This window comes from Oryza sativa, chromosome 8 (genome assembly GCF_034140825.1).
Source record: "Oryza sativa Japonica Group chromosome 8, ASM3414082v1".
Lineage (NCBI taxonomy): Eukaryota > Viridiplantae > Streptophyta > Magnoliopsida > Poales > Poaceae > Oryza > Oryza sativa.
This window is the reverse complement of record NC_089042.1, coordinates 221,728-240,743: the sequence shown is the minus strand read 5'-3', so window position 1 is coordinate 240,743 and position 19,016 is coordinate 221,728. Positions and strand designations below refer to the sequence as shown.

Genomic DNA, 19,016 nt, shown 5'->3' with positions numbered 1-19,016 from the left:
CACAGCGGCTGCTTGGTTGCCAAGGCATGGTTCTGCTGATGCAAAATCACCTAACTAGGCCCGAATCGATCTTCACTCCACGTCCAGGTTGAGACCTTACACATCCTGTCACCTCCCTCTTCCCATTTGAAAGCTTAGGGTTTCCTATTTCGTCATTGCCACTCAATGGATTCCCTCGTTGATGATGGAGGCCATCCTCTCTTCTTTAGTGACTGTAGCAGGTAGCCACGACTTCATGGCCACCAGCTCTAGCGTCGGCATGCTTGTTGTTGTCAGATCTCTAGTGGGTGGTAAGGTCTTGCTACCCAGGAAGAAGGAAGGACTCGAAGAGGATGTCAAATCCAGAAGCTCAAGGGGCGCCATCATCTCCACCGCTGTCGTTGGTGTTGGGATCCTCCTCTCCTTGCCGTCGCCAGGGTTCACTCTATCGGTTGAAGGTTTTTGATCGGGAGTCACCGAAATTTCAGAAATTTCAGAAATTTTGAACAAAATTTAGTTGAATTTGAACAAATATTACCCAAATTCATGAAAAAATTGAAAAATTCAAAAATTTCGGCCGAATTAATATCGTATCGGAGGGGACCGAAATGACGGAAATTTCGGTTGGAAATTTCGGACCTTGCCGTCGCTGCTGATGATGCCATCATCCTGACAAGCTATTGCCCCCCTTCTTGAGCCACCAAAACAGTTAGATCTGACACGCGAGATCATAAGTGTCAGACCAAATAGCCTTGAGCTCCTGTCCAACGGATCTGGATGGACAAGCTCCGATGATGGTGGCGAACTGCAGGGAGCGATGGTGGATGAGCAGCGACGAGGGCAAGGCCCGTTTTCTTCTTCCTTACTTTCTTTAGTTGCCTGTAGGTATATGGCGGAGTTTTACTGTTTAACACAGTCTTAATTTGTTTCAGTATTTTTTTTTTCAACTGGCTAGTATAGTCTCAAATCATATTGTGCTTGAACCTCTTTTGGATGAATTGGTCTTATAAAGTTTATTAAATTTGATATTGGGATTTTCTACTAAAATTTAGCATATTTTAGACTTATGCAATATGTATATTTTATACTATATATATATATATATATATTATATTATAGAGGTAACCTTACTCGCTATCAAATGAAATGAAGAGGTAATTAACCATACTCAAAGACAAAATTGGCTTGCTAGCTCTGTCCTTATTTGCATTTTCTGTCCACCGACTGACTGTATTTGGCGATTGAGGTCGGTGCAGGAGTACACGCGGAGGCTGGTCGTCATGGATCATGGAGATGAGTTTATTGCAGAGAGTTCTAGAGAGTGTACGTAGGCGCGTAAATCAACAGGTAGCGTCCACGTCGCTGCTGCGTGTCCTCGCATCAGCTTTCATCACTTCAATTCCCTATATATATATGTGTGTGTATTCTGTTCCTTCATAGCAAATTAAAGGCGATCATCGATCGCTTAACTAATTATATATATATCCAGCCAGCCGCATCAGGAGAGATCGATCATATACATCGATCGAAGAGAGAGAGAGAGAGAGAGTAATTAACATGGCGACGAGCAAGAAGGAGGTGAGGCACGGCACGGCCCAGGCGAAGGTGAACGGTGACGACGAGATGCTACGGACTGGCTTCATCAACGGCACCCCGCTCGAGGCCGGCAAGGTCGCTGACTCCCAGCCCGTCGATCTCTTCGACCAGGCTCGCCGCGTCTGTCCGGAGGAGGAAGAAGATGAGGCCGGCTGCAGGAAGATCGCAGAGTCGGAGCCCGTGGACCTCTTCTCCGACGCCGGCCGCGTCGCGCATCAGCAGCAGCACAAGGTGGTGGGCCGCCAAGCGTAATCGCGCCCTGCCCCGCCTTCAAGCATATGCACATGCGTGCTAGAACCGTCTCCTCTCCTCTCCTCTCCTGCTAATTAAGCCAGGCCGTATACGTATGTGTGTATGTAATACTAGTACGAATAATGCATAGTACTACTATGCGACAAGCTGCTAGCTAGTAGCTAGCCTTTTTTTTTCAAATAGAACTATATAATCCATGATCATCGCCTCGGTCGATATATAATTACTCTCTCCTTCTCTTCTCTTCCTCTTTCTAAATTAATCATCGTATAATTATATAAAATTTCTTAAATTGATCAACATATAACTGAAATTGGAAACTAAAATTGTTATTGTTCATTATATAACGAATTTCATCAGAGTATAATTAATAAAGAAGTATAACTAATAAAACATGAAAAATGTGTGCATGCTTGTATGCTAATGTTTAATTGGTAAGGTCTTATATGCTAATGTGTAATTGGTAAGTATGTGTAATTGGTAAGGTGTTTTAAGATACAACTAATGTGTAATTGATAATGTGTTTTAAGATATATGTATCGTGGGAGAAATATGTGTATCGTGTCTTAATGCGATTTAAATTATTCTTGTTCTCTGATGCTGTTTAAATTAGCATTGGTTTTATTGGTTAATTTGGAATGGAGAGAGTAGAAACTTAGCTAAAAGGTAGCAAGAAGTTCCACCGGCCACCGTCCGCCTCTCGGCCACTACTCTCGACGGCGTCCGAGAGAGAGGAAGAGGGGAAAGAGAAGTGTCAGATCTACTGGGAGAGTGAAAGAGTACGATAGTTGGGCCGTCTCAGGGGTATTAAAATAATATTGAGCGAAAATATTTCTATAAAAAAAATAAAAATAGTATTTTGGTAAACACCTCTCAGTTTAGAATGGCATTTCAATAACTCATTTTGAAGCGGTGGTATTTCAGCAAAACCACTCTTTTGCGATTGTATAATCCTAATTTTCTCATAAAAAGGACTAATGGATTTTAGTTTTAATATATATTTTAGTCTTTTTAATCATCCCTGTTTAGATTTAATGCGATTGTATAACCCTAATTTTCTCATTTTAGTCCTTTTAATCATCCCTGTTTAGATTTAGTGCGATTGTATATATAATACTAATTTTCTCATATAAAGGACTAATAGATTTTAGTTTTAATATACATTTTAGTCCTTTTAATCATCTCTGTTTAGATTCTTAGCGACTGAAATGAAGAAACTTACGGATAAATCCCATAAACCAAACATGCCCCTATCTAAGCGCCGCTCTCCCTCTATCTCTATGCTCTAAAAGGCCTGCATTATTTCAAATGCAGGAACTCCCGGACGGTAATTGGTACTGTCATAATTGTAGCCGTAAAAGTACACGTTGCGCTCTTGTAAAAAAGATTCAAAGGCATTAATTAAACAGTATAATCAAATACCTGGTAATAAGTCCAGAAGAAAATTCTCAGTTAAATAAGTAAAAAGGCACAACAAGCAACGAATCAAAAGTTTGCATGAAGCGTTTCAAGCATCAGGACCTCCAGAAATCTTATGGAAAACCTCCACCAAACTGGCATTATAAGAGGTGACCTCTCCCATTTCTGATGTCAGAAACGAAACAGTTTTAGACATCTGTCCCACGTCTAAACTTGTATTTCAGTGAACATAGGGTTAAGTTTAGAATTCTCCCATCAGCTAACATAGCGTAAACATGCTCTAGAATTTTCAGGTACAGTTGATCTTGAAAGGAAGAACGAAGCAACAAAAACACACTTGCACAAATATCCAAGATCAGAATAAGTATTAGAAAGTTTCGCAAAAAAGAATAAATATTAGAGAGCTACAAAACATTCACCGACTAACAGATTATTGCTAAGCTGTAACATTTATACGCATGACAAAATAACTAATGTAAAAGAAACACACCATTACACCAACTCTAAAGTCATCACCTATAATACAAGCCTCAAACAATACGCAAAGTCAAACCATTCCTTGTAGACTGATGGATATTTGCTTCTTCAGCAAAACTCAGCAAGTCTTTCTTCGATTTAAGATCACCAATTTCCCCTCCGTACAGACAATGTAAGTAACCTTGTTGAATCACAATGGTGGCTGGCACGAAATAGTTCCATGAATTAACTTTGCATGAACCTGCCAGTTTTGTGTCGCATAGGATTTTTCTGTTTTATTTGCATCTCCCAGGAACAAATCTAGCAGGGGCTTGCACAAATGCTCATGAAACAGTGAACTTCGTAAGATCAATCAGCATCTTGGTAGCGACTGATCCGATGTCACAGCAGACAAGCTTCCATCAGAATCAAGACAATGCTGTACATAGGCCTGACGTAATGATCGAGTTAAACCGCAGCTGATAGACTTCTCCTGATTCGCCATTGTACTGCTACTGACTCTATTGTGGCGACTGGAGCACCATAGTAGACAGGCTTGGCCCTGACTCGGTGCGGTGCATCAGGTAAGAACGTTGCTGGCCCAAAGAGCTATGATAATAACTCGGAGATCCATGGTGAGAACAGGAATCATGGGATAAACCCAGGCTGGCAGATCCATAGTCAGAACGAGAAACATGTGGTATTGTATACCTGATGTTGATCGGTAGAGACAAATGGCCACTTCTTAGAGAATGCATGGATGCTTGGTGCGGAGTGTGAGACCATTGTGATGACATATTTGCAAGATCTACATTGCTTCTACTCGTACTAATATAAGGTGAGTTAGTGTAATATCTTTGAAGGTTATAATTGCGGGGGGCACTGGAAATGGAGTAAGCGCGGGATGTGGACTGTGATGAAGGATGACGTCTTATTGGCCTAGGGGGAGATACTGCCACCGTTGACCGAAAAGAAGACAAAGCTGTTGATTCAGCAGACAGATGAATAACAGAAGAAAGCAAAGGGGTGGACTCCGATGCAGGGGGTTTTGAGGTTCCAGCACTTGCATCTCGCTTGCACACAGGGCAGAATGTCTTCCACGAGGTCAACCACATGTCCACACAAGTCGCATGGAACTCTGTAAAAGCGAAACAACCAAAGTCTCAGGACACATGTCAAAAATAATACCACATAGAAGAGGGATCAACTAAAATGCAATACTCAACTATCTAAAGCAGTTGCATTAAATGGATGCAGTAATCATTTCATATGAATTACATTGTGGAATCACTAAATGATCATCTTGTCACAAGCAATGCTGTGGAACCATCCACCAACGCAACTAAAAATTCAGAGATAAAGCACTGTTGCCAAGATTTACTCCGCTATGGAATCAGGAATAAAATGAAATCCAGCGAGCACATATTTAATTGAGTTGGCATCTCAAGCAGCAAAGGAAACAAATAGATAAACCAATATTGATCTTGATGGAAGATTTTATCAATCACGCCAGAACAGCACTTCTATTAATCCTAGTAATGCTAAGTTGCGTTTGTATCCATAAATCCTAATATGTAAAAGGCAATATCTGCTAGAAACAGATTAATCTGGCTGTACAAAACATGAAGACAGTGAGAACCCAAATCATCAAGTCTGACAAAGCTATTCTAAAATAACTGTGATCTTTAAATGTGAGAGGAACATACTGTGACGACAAGGCAACACTCTTAGCTTTTCTCCAAAACTGTAGTCTTCCAAGCAAATGGCACAAGATGATGATGTACTATTGTCTTCTTGCACTTTTGTAAAAATAAGACTTGGCATTGCTTTAACCAATTGACTGCTCATTCCATGAAATTCCCGGGTTACAGGAATCCTTCCCCTGTCCCGCCTTATCTGGTGTCTCCTCACAAAGAAACAAGTAGCTAGAACAGCAGCCATAGCAAGCAGTGATGTGAAAGAAATTGCCATGATAGACCAAGCTGAGTTTTCATATACTGGTAGTATCCACACCTCTACATCACTTTGACCTGAATATTTCTTCAAAACCTCTCCTGAAGCCTTAGAGAGGAATACCGCATATATGTAGATCCCGGACGAGCTCCCAGCCACTGTAACAATTTCTAGTCAAAACTCAAATGGCTATTGCATATATATGCACAGAGCAAGTAATATATCCAGTTTATACAAGGATGCTGATTATTGCTTCTTCTTCTTTTTGTTTTTTTAAAAGGGTGCTAATTATTCCTACAATTTACATCTTGTGACATAGACATGATGAAAATTCTTTTTCAGCCATCCCTAACATGTAGCTAAGAAAGTATCATGATACATTATAAACGATCAGATCAAAGCACAGAAACACTTTTTTATATGTAATAATCACGGGTGACATATCGTTAGACATAAGAAAATTGATTTCAGGACCATAAGAGACATAGGGTAGATTCGAGTAGAATTACTTGAAACCAGGACACCACTGTCTTCATCATCATATACTATCACAGCCTTAAATCCGGCATTCTGTGCATTTCTAACTTTATCGTCAAATTGGCAACCACCTCGTATGACCAGTGCAAATGGTGAAACAGGACCATTGGCTGCTTTCTTTCTCAATGGACTACATGCATCCAGAGGTTCCACAGCGTAAATTGCACCATTTACACCTGAATCTTTCACTTCTGGAGCTGCAAGTGATTGATATGCCAATAAGTTGTCCATAACACAAATAGAATGATGCAGGCACTAGTATAGCACTGCGCACTAAGCCACTAACAAATGTAAAGAAACATGCAAATAGCTAGAGAAGAATTAGTAAAAGCTAATACAGGTACAACAGCTAGAAGACCCATACAGTACAACTAGCATGATGCAAGAAAAGCAATCATCCCATTCATCAATTGTCACACAAGATTAGCAGCATTTGTTTAGGAAACAAACTAGTGCAATATCCAAATAAATATTCATAACCTATAGAGGCAGCACGTAACATAAAAACAATTAACGTTTACTCTGCAGTGCCTGCATTGGTTGTTGATCAGTAGTGAAATGCAAGGATACTTGGTAAGTTGTAGCACTCACTAAAAGTTGCCTCGACATCATCAAATGACAAGGTAGTGTTATTCGCTATTAGCACCACATTGCAAGCCCCCTGTTGGGCCATGAGACAAATGACTGCGCAAAACAAAAGGGGAAATCCCCCTCCTTTTGTACAGTTCATCTTATTAGAGCAATTCTCCTTTGGCAATACTATAGTACAGAAGAGTGAATTCAGAAGCGCCACTTTGGAACTTAAAACCGCTTCACTTGAACAGCAATTCATCGATCAGCTAAAAGTCCTGCAAAATTGAGCCAGCGAAATAAACATACGGAACATTTCATCATGCACAGGTCCAAAACAATCTTTGTAGCATCGCAGCCAAGGAAAAATCCTATAGTAGCAAAACAGAGAGGCTAAAACAGTTCCTCTCTCACAGGAGGAGCAAGATATTTTTACCCCTGATGAGGCTCTGACGAGAACTTAACCATCCTCTTCTCAAATTTTGCCCCAAAATTGAGCAATCTCCAAAAACCAACAAAATTACTACCCAATTTGTTGCACTGGATCACCACCGGAACACTAAATGAATGGTGGTGGTTTGGGAGGAAAGACGGCACCTTTAGCTCGGAATCACGCAAGAGGAACACTAAGATGAGCCCTAACCCGTTCCAATAAGAGAATATCACCATATCAGATCAAGATGAGGCAACGAGGAAGGCCCAATCCCAACACTCGCGGGACGTTCCACCCCCAAAAAAAAAAGAAAAAAAAAACGCAACCGGTGGAAGAGGAAAAAGGGCGAACCTTTGGCGGATTTGCAAGGCAGGGAAAGCGGAGAAGGGAAGGGGAAGAAGAATCAGTAGGTGTGGAGGGAGAGCAGAGAGCAGAGAGGCGGCGTGGGGATGGAGACGTCGGCTGCCATGAGCATAAGCATGAGAGATTAAGGGAGGCGACGACGGTGAGGCTGAGAGAGATGCGAAATGGAAGCTCAAATTGGCCTCCCTCAGTCTTGAGTTGATTCCATCCATCTGCATCAGATTTATTGTCCGACCCTCTCTGTCATCATCTATCTCAATCCCTCTACAATTTTTGGAACCTCCTGTGTTATTCTCTGAAATACAAAAAATCAATTATTCATTTGTGTTTTAAAAATTTGCCACGTAGTACTGACTCTGGGAAATTTGGAATATCAGGTGATTTCGCTATGCTCCTAATGGGTATCACTGTTCGGAATTGGAATAATATAAGTAGCTATAAATAAAAGAAAGTAGTAGTAGTTGCAGTATGTGGTGTTCAGGAAATACGCAGTATATTTTCCCTTAAAAACGTACTACTAGTATTTTATTTGCAGCATATTTATCATGTGATATACTCCCTCCGTCTCAAAAAAAGACAAACCCTGGGTTTCCGTATCCAACTTTAATAGTCCGTCTTATATGAAATTTTTTTATAATTCGTATTTTCATTGTTGTTAGATGATAAAACATAATTAATATTTTATACGTGACTTGTCTTTTTAATTTTTTTTATAATTTTTTTAAATAAAACGAACGGTTAAATATTGGGCACGGAAACCAGGGTGTCTTTTTTTTTACGGAGGGAGTATTTTCTTACTCGGTTGTTCTCTACCAGAGAAAATAAGGGTACGCACAATTTTTCATCTGACAATTCAACGGGGCCGGCTTTAGCTGCAGTTTAGGTATTTGACAGTAAAGAATGATGGCAATTGCAATTGGCACTGTTGTGCTACTCTGACCAGAACAGCCATGTCTGATGTTTTCATGGGTATCTACGTACTCCCTCCGTTTCGAAATATTTGACTTTGACTTTTTAAGAATATGTTTGACCATTTGTCTTATTTAAAAAATTTAAGTAATTATTAATTTTTTTCTATCATTTGATTCATTGTTAAATATATTTTTATGTAAGCATATAATTTTGAGTAAATTCCCTGTGTACCCCTGAAAACTCACTCAATCCCTTTCATACCCCTAAAATTTACCCGATCCCTTCTGTACCCCTGAAATTTCAATTTGATCCCTTCCATGCCCCTACCGTTACATTTTCCATCATTTTACTGTTACGTTTGGTTGCAAATGTCTTTTTTGCCCTTGATGCTTTAGGTTTAAATATAAGCTTCAAAAATAATTGAAAATTTTGTTTGAGTGCACATCGTGTGCATTTTATAAAACTAATGAGACTAAATAATTAGTGCAGAAAATTTTGACATAAATTTTGAAAATAAAATAAATGTAAAAAAAATAAAATTTTTATTTGAAATTTTAATAGGACAATGGATTTTTTTATCAGGAGCATTCATAAAAAAAAATGTTGTGAACATTGGTATACCTATCTTTATATGAATGCTCCTCATTTTTATGACCTTTTTTTTAAAAAATTAATACGTATTTTTTTTATTTCATTATCTAAAAATATTTTTTGGGATAAATAATGCATCGCACAACAAACTCATAACTATAATAGTCTCATGCGAGAAGCTTTTATATTTTTAATAATGTAATTCATGAATTTCTTTGTTCATCCAAGGGTAAAATGGTCATTTTTATAGAAAATACACGGTCAACTAACGGTCAACTGACGGGAGGGGTATGCAAGGGATCAAAATCAAATTTTGGGGGTATATAAGGAAGTAAGCAAAATTCAGGGGTATAGAAGGGATTAGGAAAAATTTCAGGGGTATATAAGGGATTTTCTCAATCAAACATATTTCACAAAAATTTTTGAATAAGACGAACGGTCAAACATGTGCTAAAAAGTTAATTGTGTCAAACATTTCAAAACGGAAGGAGTATGAGAAACAAATCAGCATGTGGCCTTTCAAGGGAAGAGAGCAGTAATCTGTGTGCTAAATAGAATACTCCAGTTTTCTTCTATACCGCCGTTTTCCTCTGGACTCTGCGACTGCATTGGAGATGTTGAGCCATATAAAAGAAAACAAATCCGATGAACTAAAGTCGGCACAACTCTCTCTCCTGCCCTAATAACATCATCCAGATCATGCTGCGAGGTACTCTACTCCACAGAGCACAGCTACCGCCTGAAATCCAACATTATTATGCACTGTAATTTACTGGTACAGGTGTAAGCTCATCTGTAGTAGTAGTAGCTTCTTTGCTGAATTGCTTTGTGTAGAATTGCTGATCAAATTGCTGGCTTGGTTTTACGGGGCCATTAATTGCTCTTTCTTCAATACGACGACGATTGATTAAGGAGTCCTTAGAGCATGTACAATAGCACGCTATAAGCCAGCTGTAAATATATTTTAAGAAGATAAATGAGGAGAGGTAAGGGTAGCGGGGCTCTAGATTTGTAGCCAGCTGTAGCACGGACTCTAAGACGTAATGTGTGTATGACAGATGGGACCAGATATTAATTGTGTAGTATGTGACTATTGTATGAATGAGCTATTAGATTGGCTATAGATGAATTGGAGCTAGTAGTTGGCTATACTATTAAACTTGCTCTTAAAGCAAGTTTAGCAGTATAGCCAACTATTAGCTCCAATTCATGTATAATCAATCTAATAGCTCATTCATTCATACAATAGTTAGCTACAAGCATATACTATACCATTAATATATGGTCCCACCTCTCATACACATATAATATATTAGAGTCTGTGCTGTAACTGGCTATAAATTTGTAGCCCGTTTTCCTTCTCTCTTCTTCTTTTTACGTGTGCTTATAGCCGATTTGTAGCCTGCTAGTCTAGTCGCTCTTATTAAGCTAAGAATAGATTGTTTGCTCACGTTAACATAGCAACATCTGGAAGTGGAAGACACGCGGAAGATGGTGAGAAACTGTGATATAATCACTACTCGAGAGTTGTAGAGAGAGAATTTTCGAGAACATATACTGTATATAGGTGGCTGACGTGTGGGCCCCGATCAGCAGAAGAGGGGGCTTTTATTTATTTAATTAATTATTTTCTCTCATCTCGTCTTCTCCGCAACCTTGGATCGATCTCACTCGCCTCTCTCTCGAGTCTTCCTTGGACTCGCCGGAGAGATGGGCGACGCGGCGTCGTCGGCGTCGGCGGCGGAGATGGTGGGGCGCGCGGTGGGTGAGGTGCGGGAGGCGCTGAACGAGCACGCCGACGTGGTGGCGGAGCTCTTTGGGCGCGTCTCCTCCGACCTCCGCTCCGGATTCCGCCCCGCCCTCGACTCCTTCCTCGGCTTCTTCCACGCCGTCGACTGGAAGGTCGGTTTCTTTCTTATAGCCTTCTTGCCCCCCATCTGCCCTGGATCTACCTGGGATCTAACTTCCCACTTCAACCTTTTGCTCCTCAATCATCAAGTAATTAAATAATGTAAGAAAATTCGTTCCCCTGCCTCGCGCGCATCAATATCAGTATGATAGATTAGACAAGACAAGTGAAAAGCAATAGGGCTACCTGATACAGTATATAGTTGAGGGCTTATCAAAGGGAGTAGTGCTAGTTTAGCAAATGAATGACGACACCCACCTTGTGATGCTTGCTATTCATCCAAAATCCCACAAAAAAAGATGATGCATGCTTCTTGTGACGGATCTAACTATATAATTTCTATGGCGATAATTCTTTGCCCCAATCAACAATATTGAGTGCCTGTCTTTCCTATGTACATGAAACCATCGATAGATGGAGAAAACTAATGAGCTTTGGGTTTTTTACAAGTGTACTGTACTGTGTAGTCATACCATGCTTACGGAATGACATATCTAATCTATTTTGTTTTCTTCACAAGCAAAGAGGTAGCCCTCTCCCTTTCCATTATCATAAACACAACGCAACAGCTCTAACATCTCAGGGAAATTATAAAATAAAGGAACATGTCTAATCTTCTATCGGGACGTGATACCATACCTGAGTTTTCGCATGCTTTGCACTGTCATGCTATGTTGCTCCATCTATGCCGACAGGCCATCCGTGTACCATGTTGCTGGGGAAAGCCTCCTTGACCCAGTCAACCATACACCTTGAATTTCTAGTTCCTTCCTTTTCTCAAAACAAGGAATACTAAATGAAAGCTAATATAGGTAGTTGGAATTGTAAAATGAATAACCAACTGCACACTATCCGTGGTATTAAAGACAAACAAAATTCAGTGGTGACCCGAATACTTTGGGTAGTGGATATCCATATTTTGCTACATCTAATTTGCCTTCACGTTTAATTGTCTGTTTCGTCAACCTAGCAAACATTTAGTAAATGCAATATCTCATCGTATCAATTTTTATGTCTGTGCTATAATCTTTATTATTCCCTTCATCAGGAACCTTGGTTGATCAGCATGTTAATTTTTCATGCCATTCTGCTGCTGGTAACAATCATCTCAAGGAGAAATGTCAACTTCCAACTTATCTTGTCAGCTTTAACATGTAAGTTTTGATTTGTCTTGGTTGCTGATATTGTCCTGCATGGTTCTCCTGCAATTTTATAATGTTTATTGAATGCTTATATTCACATAAATACTATTATCCTTTTTTCCTATATTCTGCTGGTATCATATTAAATGTTATACTCTACCAACCATAATTGTCTTGTTTTTATGTGCTTTCTAACTTAACGTTTTCCCTCAAATGTGGATAGAGGTTCCCTAAAACCATAAAAAAAACAACATATTTGTGTGGAGTTCTACCTACTTGCTTAAATTTAATGTAAGTTTCTTTAGTGGTAGAACCTTCTGAGTTATACATTGGTAGGAATATTGAACAAGTTACTGGCGAATTATGTCAATTAATGCACTGTAAACCTTTCCAGATTCTTGTTCCATGCAGTAGATGTGAAGGGCATGCATTGCTCTTGTTTCAGCTATCTTCAGCATGAATTAACTATATGTTAGGATGAATATCTCAACCCTAGTTTGCAAGACGATAGCGGAGCATTAGTGAAAATTCTCTTTCATATTCTGACACATGTTATTTTGTACGTTTCATCAATTTTAAAGAATGAATTTATTTCTGGTATGCTAGCTTACTATTTTATTTACCTGCTCTTGTTGGTTTGGTGCAGTTTCTGGTGTATTTCTCGCTGAGAGAATAAATACATTCTTAGGGCAACACTGGAAGAGCTTCTCAAGCCAGAATTATTTTGATCCCCAAGGTCTGTTCATTTCAGTTGTCTGGTCTGGGCCCCTCCTTTTGATAACGATCCTTATTTTGGTAAGTGCATGTCTCATCCAGTTGATCATTTCTGTCTTCCATCCCGTGCATTGTGGGCAACTGTTTCTTGTCTTGTTTCTGTAGGTGAACACTCTTGTCACACTCTGCCTGCTGATGGTAAGATGGAAAAGGGCGGAGCTTAGGCACCGTGCTCGTGAGGTTCGTAACAAGCAGGATTGATCTTAAGCTACCTGAAAAGCTGAAACTACGCTGTTTGGTGGCCAGCAGACAAGTTGCTTCCCTTGGACTGTTGATCTAACCGAAGGAATTTTTTTGTGTGAACTTACCATGTGTAGACATGTAGCAGTCGTTCACAAAAACAGTGTTTATTTAGGGATCATTTCACATTTGAAGAAATCATGGCCAGAGGCCCAGAGCTTGACTCTTTTGCCTGTAGCTTGTGTATTCCCACGCATTCTTGTTTTTCATGCGAAGGCAGGAGTCGAGTTACTGTATTTGCTGAAATATGTGTAATAGGGCAAATCCTTTTTCCATTGAGAATCTGGCTCCATGAATGACAGGGTATTTTGCAATTGTAATACTTATTCAATAACTCATTTTGATTTAACACCTGTGTCTTCTCTGAGTGTGATTATGAATACGGGTCACTTTTGAGTTCCTGAAGCAATTTTCCAGCACATTTCCTCTCACTTTATTTCCTCATTAGCATCCAAAAGGCTTTCGTTTTTCAAATATGTAGATGGTTGGAATAAGTTACGATTCCTGGTTTTATTATCATTAGGAGGCCGTGATAGTGGTTGGGGCGGTAGTAAAAGTGATTTGATACGACGGCCGTGTTTATGCCCTTTTCAATGAAAGGTGGAAACTGAAAATAAATGCAAAGTTATTTGTGTGGACCGTAAAGCATAACAAGATCCTAAAAAACAATAACATTGGCTAAGAGAGGATTTGCCACATCATACGGTCTGCAACTCTGCATATTCTAAACCTAACATGCTGAAACAATCACACAATAATTTGCTGCTCCTATGCCCTTTTGCTCATGGAGTTTAATTTGGGCTATAAACTTGTATTCCCATGTAGGAGAAATAAATTCAACAGCCTAGTCCTAAGGAGTATTTGAGAAGAAGAAGAAGAAGAAACAGAGAATTAAGGACAAAAGAGGGTTCACATTTGAAATGGAAGAGAATCCTCCGGTCATAACACTTCTTCCTTCCCAATTTTCTCATTTTTGGTTTCTCAGAGAATTTGACACGTGTTCAGTCTATTTTGCAAAAACTCCTCATCTGTATACATAATCTCAAACAAGCCCTCGCACTAGCTGACAACTCGTTTTATTTTTCCTAAAAAGCCCTCGTATTTTCACGAAATACAATGAGAATAAGAGAAATTCCTCTTATAAGGATATCATTGTAAAAATTCCATAAAAATTACGAGGGTTCTCCATAAAAATTCCACCCTACCTAGCACTGAACTATTCCTCTTCCTATTCTCCTGAGTTCTGATCTCCTCCCAACGCTTGATGCATATCGGTGCCAGCTACGACCACTTGTGCCCCACTCCGGCACCGGCCCTCCCCCTTCTCCACCGGCGCCAACCCTCCCCTCCTTCTTCCCCTCCTAAGGTGGAGCGACCGGAGGTGAATACCAAACAAAGATGGAGAGCATTCGCATTCTTAGCTTAGGTATGTAGTTTTTTTTGGGCAATTACAAATTTACTACTACTCTGAATCGTTATTACAAGACTGCCACTAAAAAATTGCAAAAATGTCCTTGTTTCACCTTACTTGCGTGAGAGTTATGGTAATGTGTTTGATATGGTAATGTGGATGAAGGATGGAAATAAGTTTATGATAATTATTCAAGGACATAAACTGATGAATTAAAACTAAAAAGTAGAAATATTGACATAAAAAGTCCTCTAAGAAGATAGAGTAAGCATAGTTCAACCGGTTATTTTTCTTTAGAAGAATCTGTCCACTCAGATTCAAGTTCTAGATTTAATATATGCGCTCGTATTTATGGCTATTTTCTTATAGTGGTAGGCGACGTACCTATCAAGAATAAGACATGTATGCTCATCAGTGTTAGGAAACGATAGGCAAATAAACGACAAAGAACAATAGATCAATCACATAAGACACGAGATTTAATGTAGAAAACTCCCAAAACAAGAGAGAAAAACCATGGGCGCCAGTCAGCAAAATATCTTCACTATATCGGGGTAAGGTTACAACGGCGAACGATGGCTTACAAGAGGTATATATGAAGGTGAAACCTTAAAAGGATAACGCTCCGACCTAAGCCTCCGGCGACGGGCCTCCGCTTCGCTCTGGCAAAAGCTGGCCTTTATTATGTGCAAATGAATTTGGATCACAACTCAGTAATATGGTGATTGTGCGCTTGTTTATATGAGCATTCATGTCTGTATGTACTATGTTTTGAAAATCAGAAGATATCTCGTAAGAAATACTGATGAAGAAAGTATTTTGGATTAACTCTTACTACAGATTAGAAGCTTAATTAGAAGCGTGTGCCTATGATATATAATTCATAATATGTAAGCCGAAAAGAAGAGGACACTATGATCGGCTCTTGTGCCGGCCGGTTGAGCCAAATCAAACTCATATTTCTCCTCTCTCGTACGAGCTAGCTAAGGTGGTGGCCTTTTCAGTAAAGAAAAAGGAAGGCAGATTGACGATCGATACTGTAGGATTGGAAACAGAAAGGTGCTGGAAACGATCAAACTCCACTACCACTGGGCCGACCGAAAGACAAATTAATTTTAAGTGAGTAGTGATGTGAATGTGACGGTCAGTCAAATTACTCCAGAAGCTTCTATCCGTCACGCAAATTACCGACCGTCCCAGCCAAAATCCGACACATACATAACATAACATATATAGCCAGTTCATTAGCCAAGGTCTACCTACACAATCACAACATCAACTTTTCCAGCAAAAAAAAAAGCAACTTTGCTTAATCATCGTGCAACGAGGATCGCAAAGAATCCATCTTGACTCTTGACTACTCTTGCTAAGGACTAGCACTATAGTACTTTCTTTGCTTTCTTTGAATGACATACTGTATTAGTTTCCCTTAATTTGATGCACAACAAAAGGACACAATACAAATCCTCTCGGAGTCGGTCGATCTAACGCAGACAAAACTAACACCCTCAACTTAAAATAAAAATCGGTCAGGTCAATATTTAATTACTACTCCCTTCTACTTGTAAAGTGTTTATCTTAATTTTTAGCTATAGTTAGCTCCACTATATATTATCCATTTCTCCGAATATATTTCAAATTCATTTCTCAAGAATTAACACGTTATCTATTTTTCGTGAACACACAAAAGAATTACACATCATCTTCAATCAATGTAGTAACCATACAAATATAAATATTTATTGAGTGGCAATTTTTAGAGCCCGTTTATTATTGTACTTTACTTGCAATGGATATGATAGAAGTATAGCTGCCGTATCAAAGTACTAATGCCATTTGTTTTCTTTTAAACAAACTAGTACTCCCTCCGTTCTAAAATATAAACAATTTTAACATAGTGACAAGTCAAACATTTTAACTTTGACCATTAATAGAAAAAAATAAAAAAATATCAATCATGTAAAATTGATTTTACTATATTTATCATTAAACAAACTATCATAATATACAACCATTTTTATTTAAAACATCATTCTTTTATAAATATTGTTGGTCAAAGTAGCATCTCGGAGACCGTGTACGTCAAGATCCAAAAATACTTATATTTTGCGACGGATAGAGTATTTGTTAGCGATAGCTTTATGTAGCCTTCCTTTGCAGCATGTAGTATTAGGGGCTGTTTGGATGGGACTAAAAATTTTTAGTCCATGTCATATTGGATATTTGGATACTAATAGAAGTATTAAACGTAGACTATTAATAAACCCATTAATTCCATAATTAGCCTATGTGATGCTACAGTAAACATGTGCTAATTATGGATTAATTAGACATAAAAAACTTGTCACGCGAATTAGCTCTCATTTATATAATTAGTTTTATAAGTAGCCTATGTTTAATACTTCAAATTAATATTCAAACATCAGATATGATAGGGATGATTGGATCCAAACACCACCTTAGTTTGACTACTGCTAGTTGCCTGATTCCGAGTGGAGGGGACAGCCGGCGTTTGTGAGGTCCAATTAGGGAGAAGAGTCTGCTTCGATCTGCCTGTAGTAGCTATCTAGCTAGGCTAGGAATTTCTTCTCTCTCTCTCGATCTTCTTTTTCTCCAGATACACATGATCGATCCAAGACTCCAAGTGATGTGATGAGACAGCGACGACGTACGTACGTACATACGCTCGAAATATTTATCTCAAAAAATATTTTTTTACAAAAGTAGGAAAATATAGAAATATAAACATCGTAATGCGATTGTTCAACTAATATTTATAATAATTAGATTGGTTGATATAATTACACATTGGATACAATTAAAATTTTACAAGAACCAAATAAGAGATGCATATAAAACATAACTATTTTAAATTCCACTAGATCTGCAAAAATTTAATTATTCAACAAATATAATCTGCGGCCCGTACGTTTTTATTATAAATGATATCTGAGAATTGGAATGGAGCGCGGGTATTGATCGATTAATCAATAATTGGTCTACTACTAGCTAGCGCCCTGTGTCTGAGCTAGAGCTTCTGATGACACTGTATAGGAGAGATTGATTGATCAGATCCAGTGTAAAAATGAGACAAATCGATGTTGGATCGCTAGCTACTAGTCCATGGATGACGCGTAAATCCATCGCGATCGAACGATCAAATTAAATCACCATCTCGATCCAAGCTAGACGTCTCATATATTCGATGGATCGATATGTGTACGTTCGTCTAGATCATCGATCGATAGATCTGTGGCGTGTTCAACATGATCTCTCTTTGCGATATTGATCTTGACAAAGCATGCACACGCTTACCATACACAGTACAGTCCTACAAGAAACCTTTACTAATTATTAAACTGCACATAATTAATTAATGAGTAAATTTTACAAAACTTACATGTACTTTGAGCAAATTATCATAAAACTATAAATTTAACAATAAATTTATCACAAAACTACAGATTTAAAGCTAAATATCACAAAAATACAGTACATGTATGTATAGTTGAAGCCCGAGCTCCTAGGGAATTGACGATCCCCCTCCCCACCCCCCTCTTTTATATGTAGAACTAGCTGGGTGACCCGTGCAACGCGGCTAGCACACATATAAAATTATCCATTTTTCTATATTTGAAATTACTTACTTTTTTTAAATACTTCCTCCCTTTCACAATGTAGGTCATTCTAGTATTTCCCACATTCATATTAATGTTAATGAATCTAGATAGATACTCCCTCCGTATTTGTAAAGGAAGTCGTTTAGGACAATATTTAAGTCAAACCTTAGAAATATAAATCATGAATAACTCTCGAGTTGTTGAGTTTGAAAATGTAAAAATTATATGAATAGATTTGTCTTGAAAAGTACTTTCATAAAAGTATACATATATCACTTTACAATAAATATTTTTATAGAGACAATAAGTCAAAGTTGTGTTTTGGAGACCGTGTCGCTGTACAAAACGACTTTCCTTTATGAGTACGGAGGGAGTATATATGTCCAGATTCAATAACATCAATATGAATGTGGGAAATACTAGAATGACTTATATTGTGAAACGGAGTGAGTGGCCATTATGTTGACTTATAACCTTAAAAGATCGAACCTTATCATCCTTAAATTTTTATAGTATTTAACTCTTACTCTTTTATAACTCCTTTATTTGTTTACCCGATCTATCACGGCTTTTATTTACCTTCCTTTAAACCTTAAAAAAACATCTTCTAGTTTTTAGAGTCCATTGTCTCGTCATGTTCTGTTATTATAATTTTTAGGAGTGTTGTCAACCGTCAATATTGTATTTCTCTATGATCCGCCTGTTGTCTCCCATATTTATTGTTATTGGGATTTTAAAAATTGAATATAACTATCGTTGGGGTTCATTTTTTACTTTCTAGAAATCCGCCCAACCGCCGCCAGCTCCGCCATACTATACTCATGTATTTTTATTATCATTGAGATTTTAAAAATTGAAC

General features: G+C 38.4%; 3 protein-coding genes across 4 annotated transcripts; 2 read left to right on the top strand and 1 right to left on the bottom strand.

Moving 5' to 3' along the window:
• Positions 1 to 1,415: 1,415 nt before the first annotated feature.
• Positions 1,416 to 2,081, top strand: LOC4344438 (uncharacterized). Its single transcript, NM_001422376.1, has one exon. It carries the CDS (start codon positions 1,537 to 1,539, stop codon positions 1,825 to 1,827), a length of 291 nt encoding a protein of 96 aa, NP_001409305.1. The 5' UTR covers positions 1,416 to 1,536; the 3' UTR covers positions 1,828 to 2,081.
• A 1,504-nt stretch (positions 2,082 to 3,585) lies between these two features.
• Positions 3,586 to 7,753, bottom strand: LOC4344437 (receptor homology region, transmembrane domain- and RING domain-containing protein 2-like). 2 transcript variants are annotated; one of them, XM_066312832.1, is made up of 6 exons: positions 7,547 to 7,753; positions 7,199 to 7,400; positions 6,784 to 7,040; positions 6,165 to 6,389; positions 5,409 to 5,813; positions 3,593 to 4,840 (listed from the first exon to the last, which is right to left on the bottom strand). In XM_066312832.1, exons 3-6 carry the CDS (start codon positions 7,022 to 7,024, stop codon positions 4,224 to 4,226), a joined length of 1,488 nt encoding a protein of 495 aa, XP_066168929.1. In that variant the 5' UTR covers positions 7,025 to 7,040; positions 7,199 to 7,400; positions 7,547 to 7,753; the 3' UTR covers positions 3,593 to 4,223. The 2 variants fall into 2 exon arrangements, with proteins under 2 accessions (NP_001409304.1, XP_066168929.1); NM_001422375.1 differs by lacking the exon at positions 7,199 to 7,400 and having other exon boundaries at positions 3,586 to 4,840; positions 7,547 to 7,744.
• Positions 7,754 to 10,702: 2,949 nt separating this feature from the next.
• On the top strand, positions 10,703 to 13,475 carry LOC4344436 (uncharacterized). The gene is made up of 4 exons (XM_015792817.3): positions 10,703 to 10,963; positions 12,019 to 12,124; positions 12,759 to 12,907; positions 12,992 to 13,475. The coding sequence occupies exons 1-4, from the start codon at positions 10,772 to 10,774 to the stop codon at positions 13,085 to 13,087; spliced, it is 543 nt and encodes a 180-aa protein (XP_015648303.1). The 5' UTR covers positions 10,703 to 10,771; the 3' UTR covers positions 13,088 to 13,475.
• Positions 13,476 to 19,016: the final 5,541 nt, after the last annotated feature.

Coding starts and splice junctions, on each gene's coding strand:
- LOC4344436 (XM_015792817.3), top strand. CDS start 10,772: ATGGGCGACGCGGCGTCGTCGGCGTCGGCGGCGGAGATGGTGGGGCGC. Junction 12,125..12,758: donor TATCTTGTCAGCTTTAACAT/GTAAGTTTTGAT, acceptor GGTTTGGTGCAG/TTTCTGGTGTATTTCTCGCT. Junction 12,908..12,991: donor TGATAACGATCCTTATTTTG/GTAAGTGCATGT, acceptor TTGTTTCTGTAG/GTGAACACTCTTGTCACACT.
- LOC4344437 (XM_066312832.1), bottom strand. CDS start 7,024: ATGAATTGCTGTTCAAGTGAAGCGGTTTTAAGTTCCAAAGTGGCGCTT. Junction 5,814..6,164: donor CAGTGGTGTCCTGGTTTCAA/GTAATTCTACTC, acceptor AAATTGTTACAG/TGGCTGGGAGCTCGTCCGGG. Junction 4,841..5,408: donor AGTGTTGCCTTGTCGTCACA/GTATGTTCCTCT, acceptor TCGCTTTTACAG/AGTTCCATGCGACTTGTGTG.
- LOC4344438 (NM_001422376.1), top strand. CDS start 1,537: ATGGCGACGAGCAAGAAGGAGGTGAGGCACGGCACGGCCCAGGCGAAG.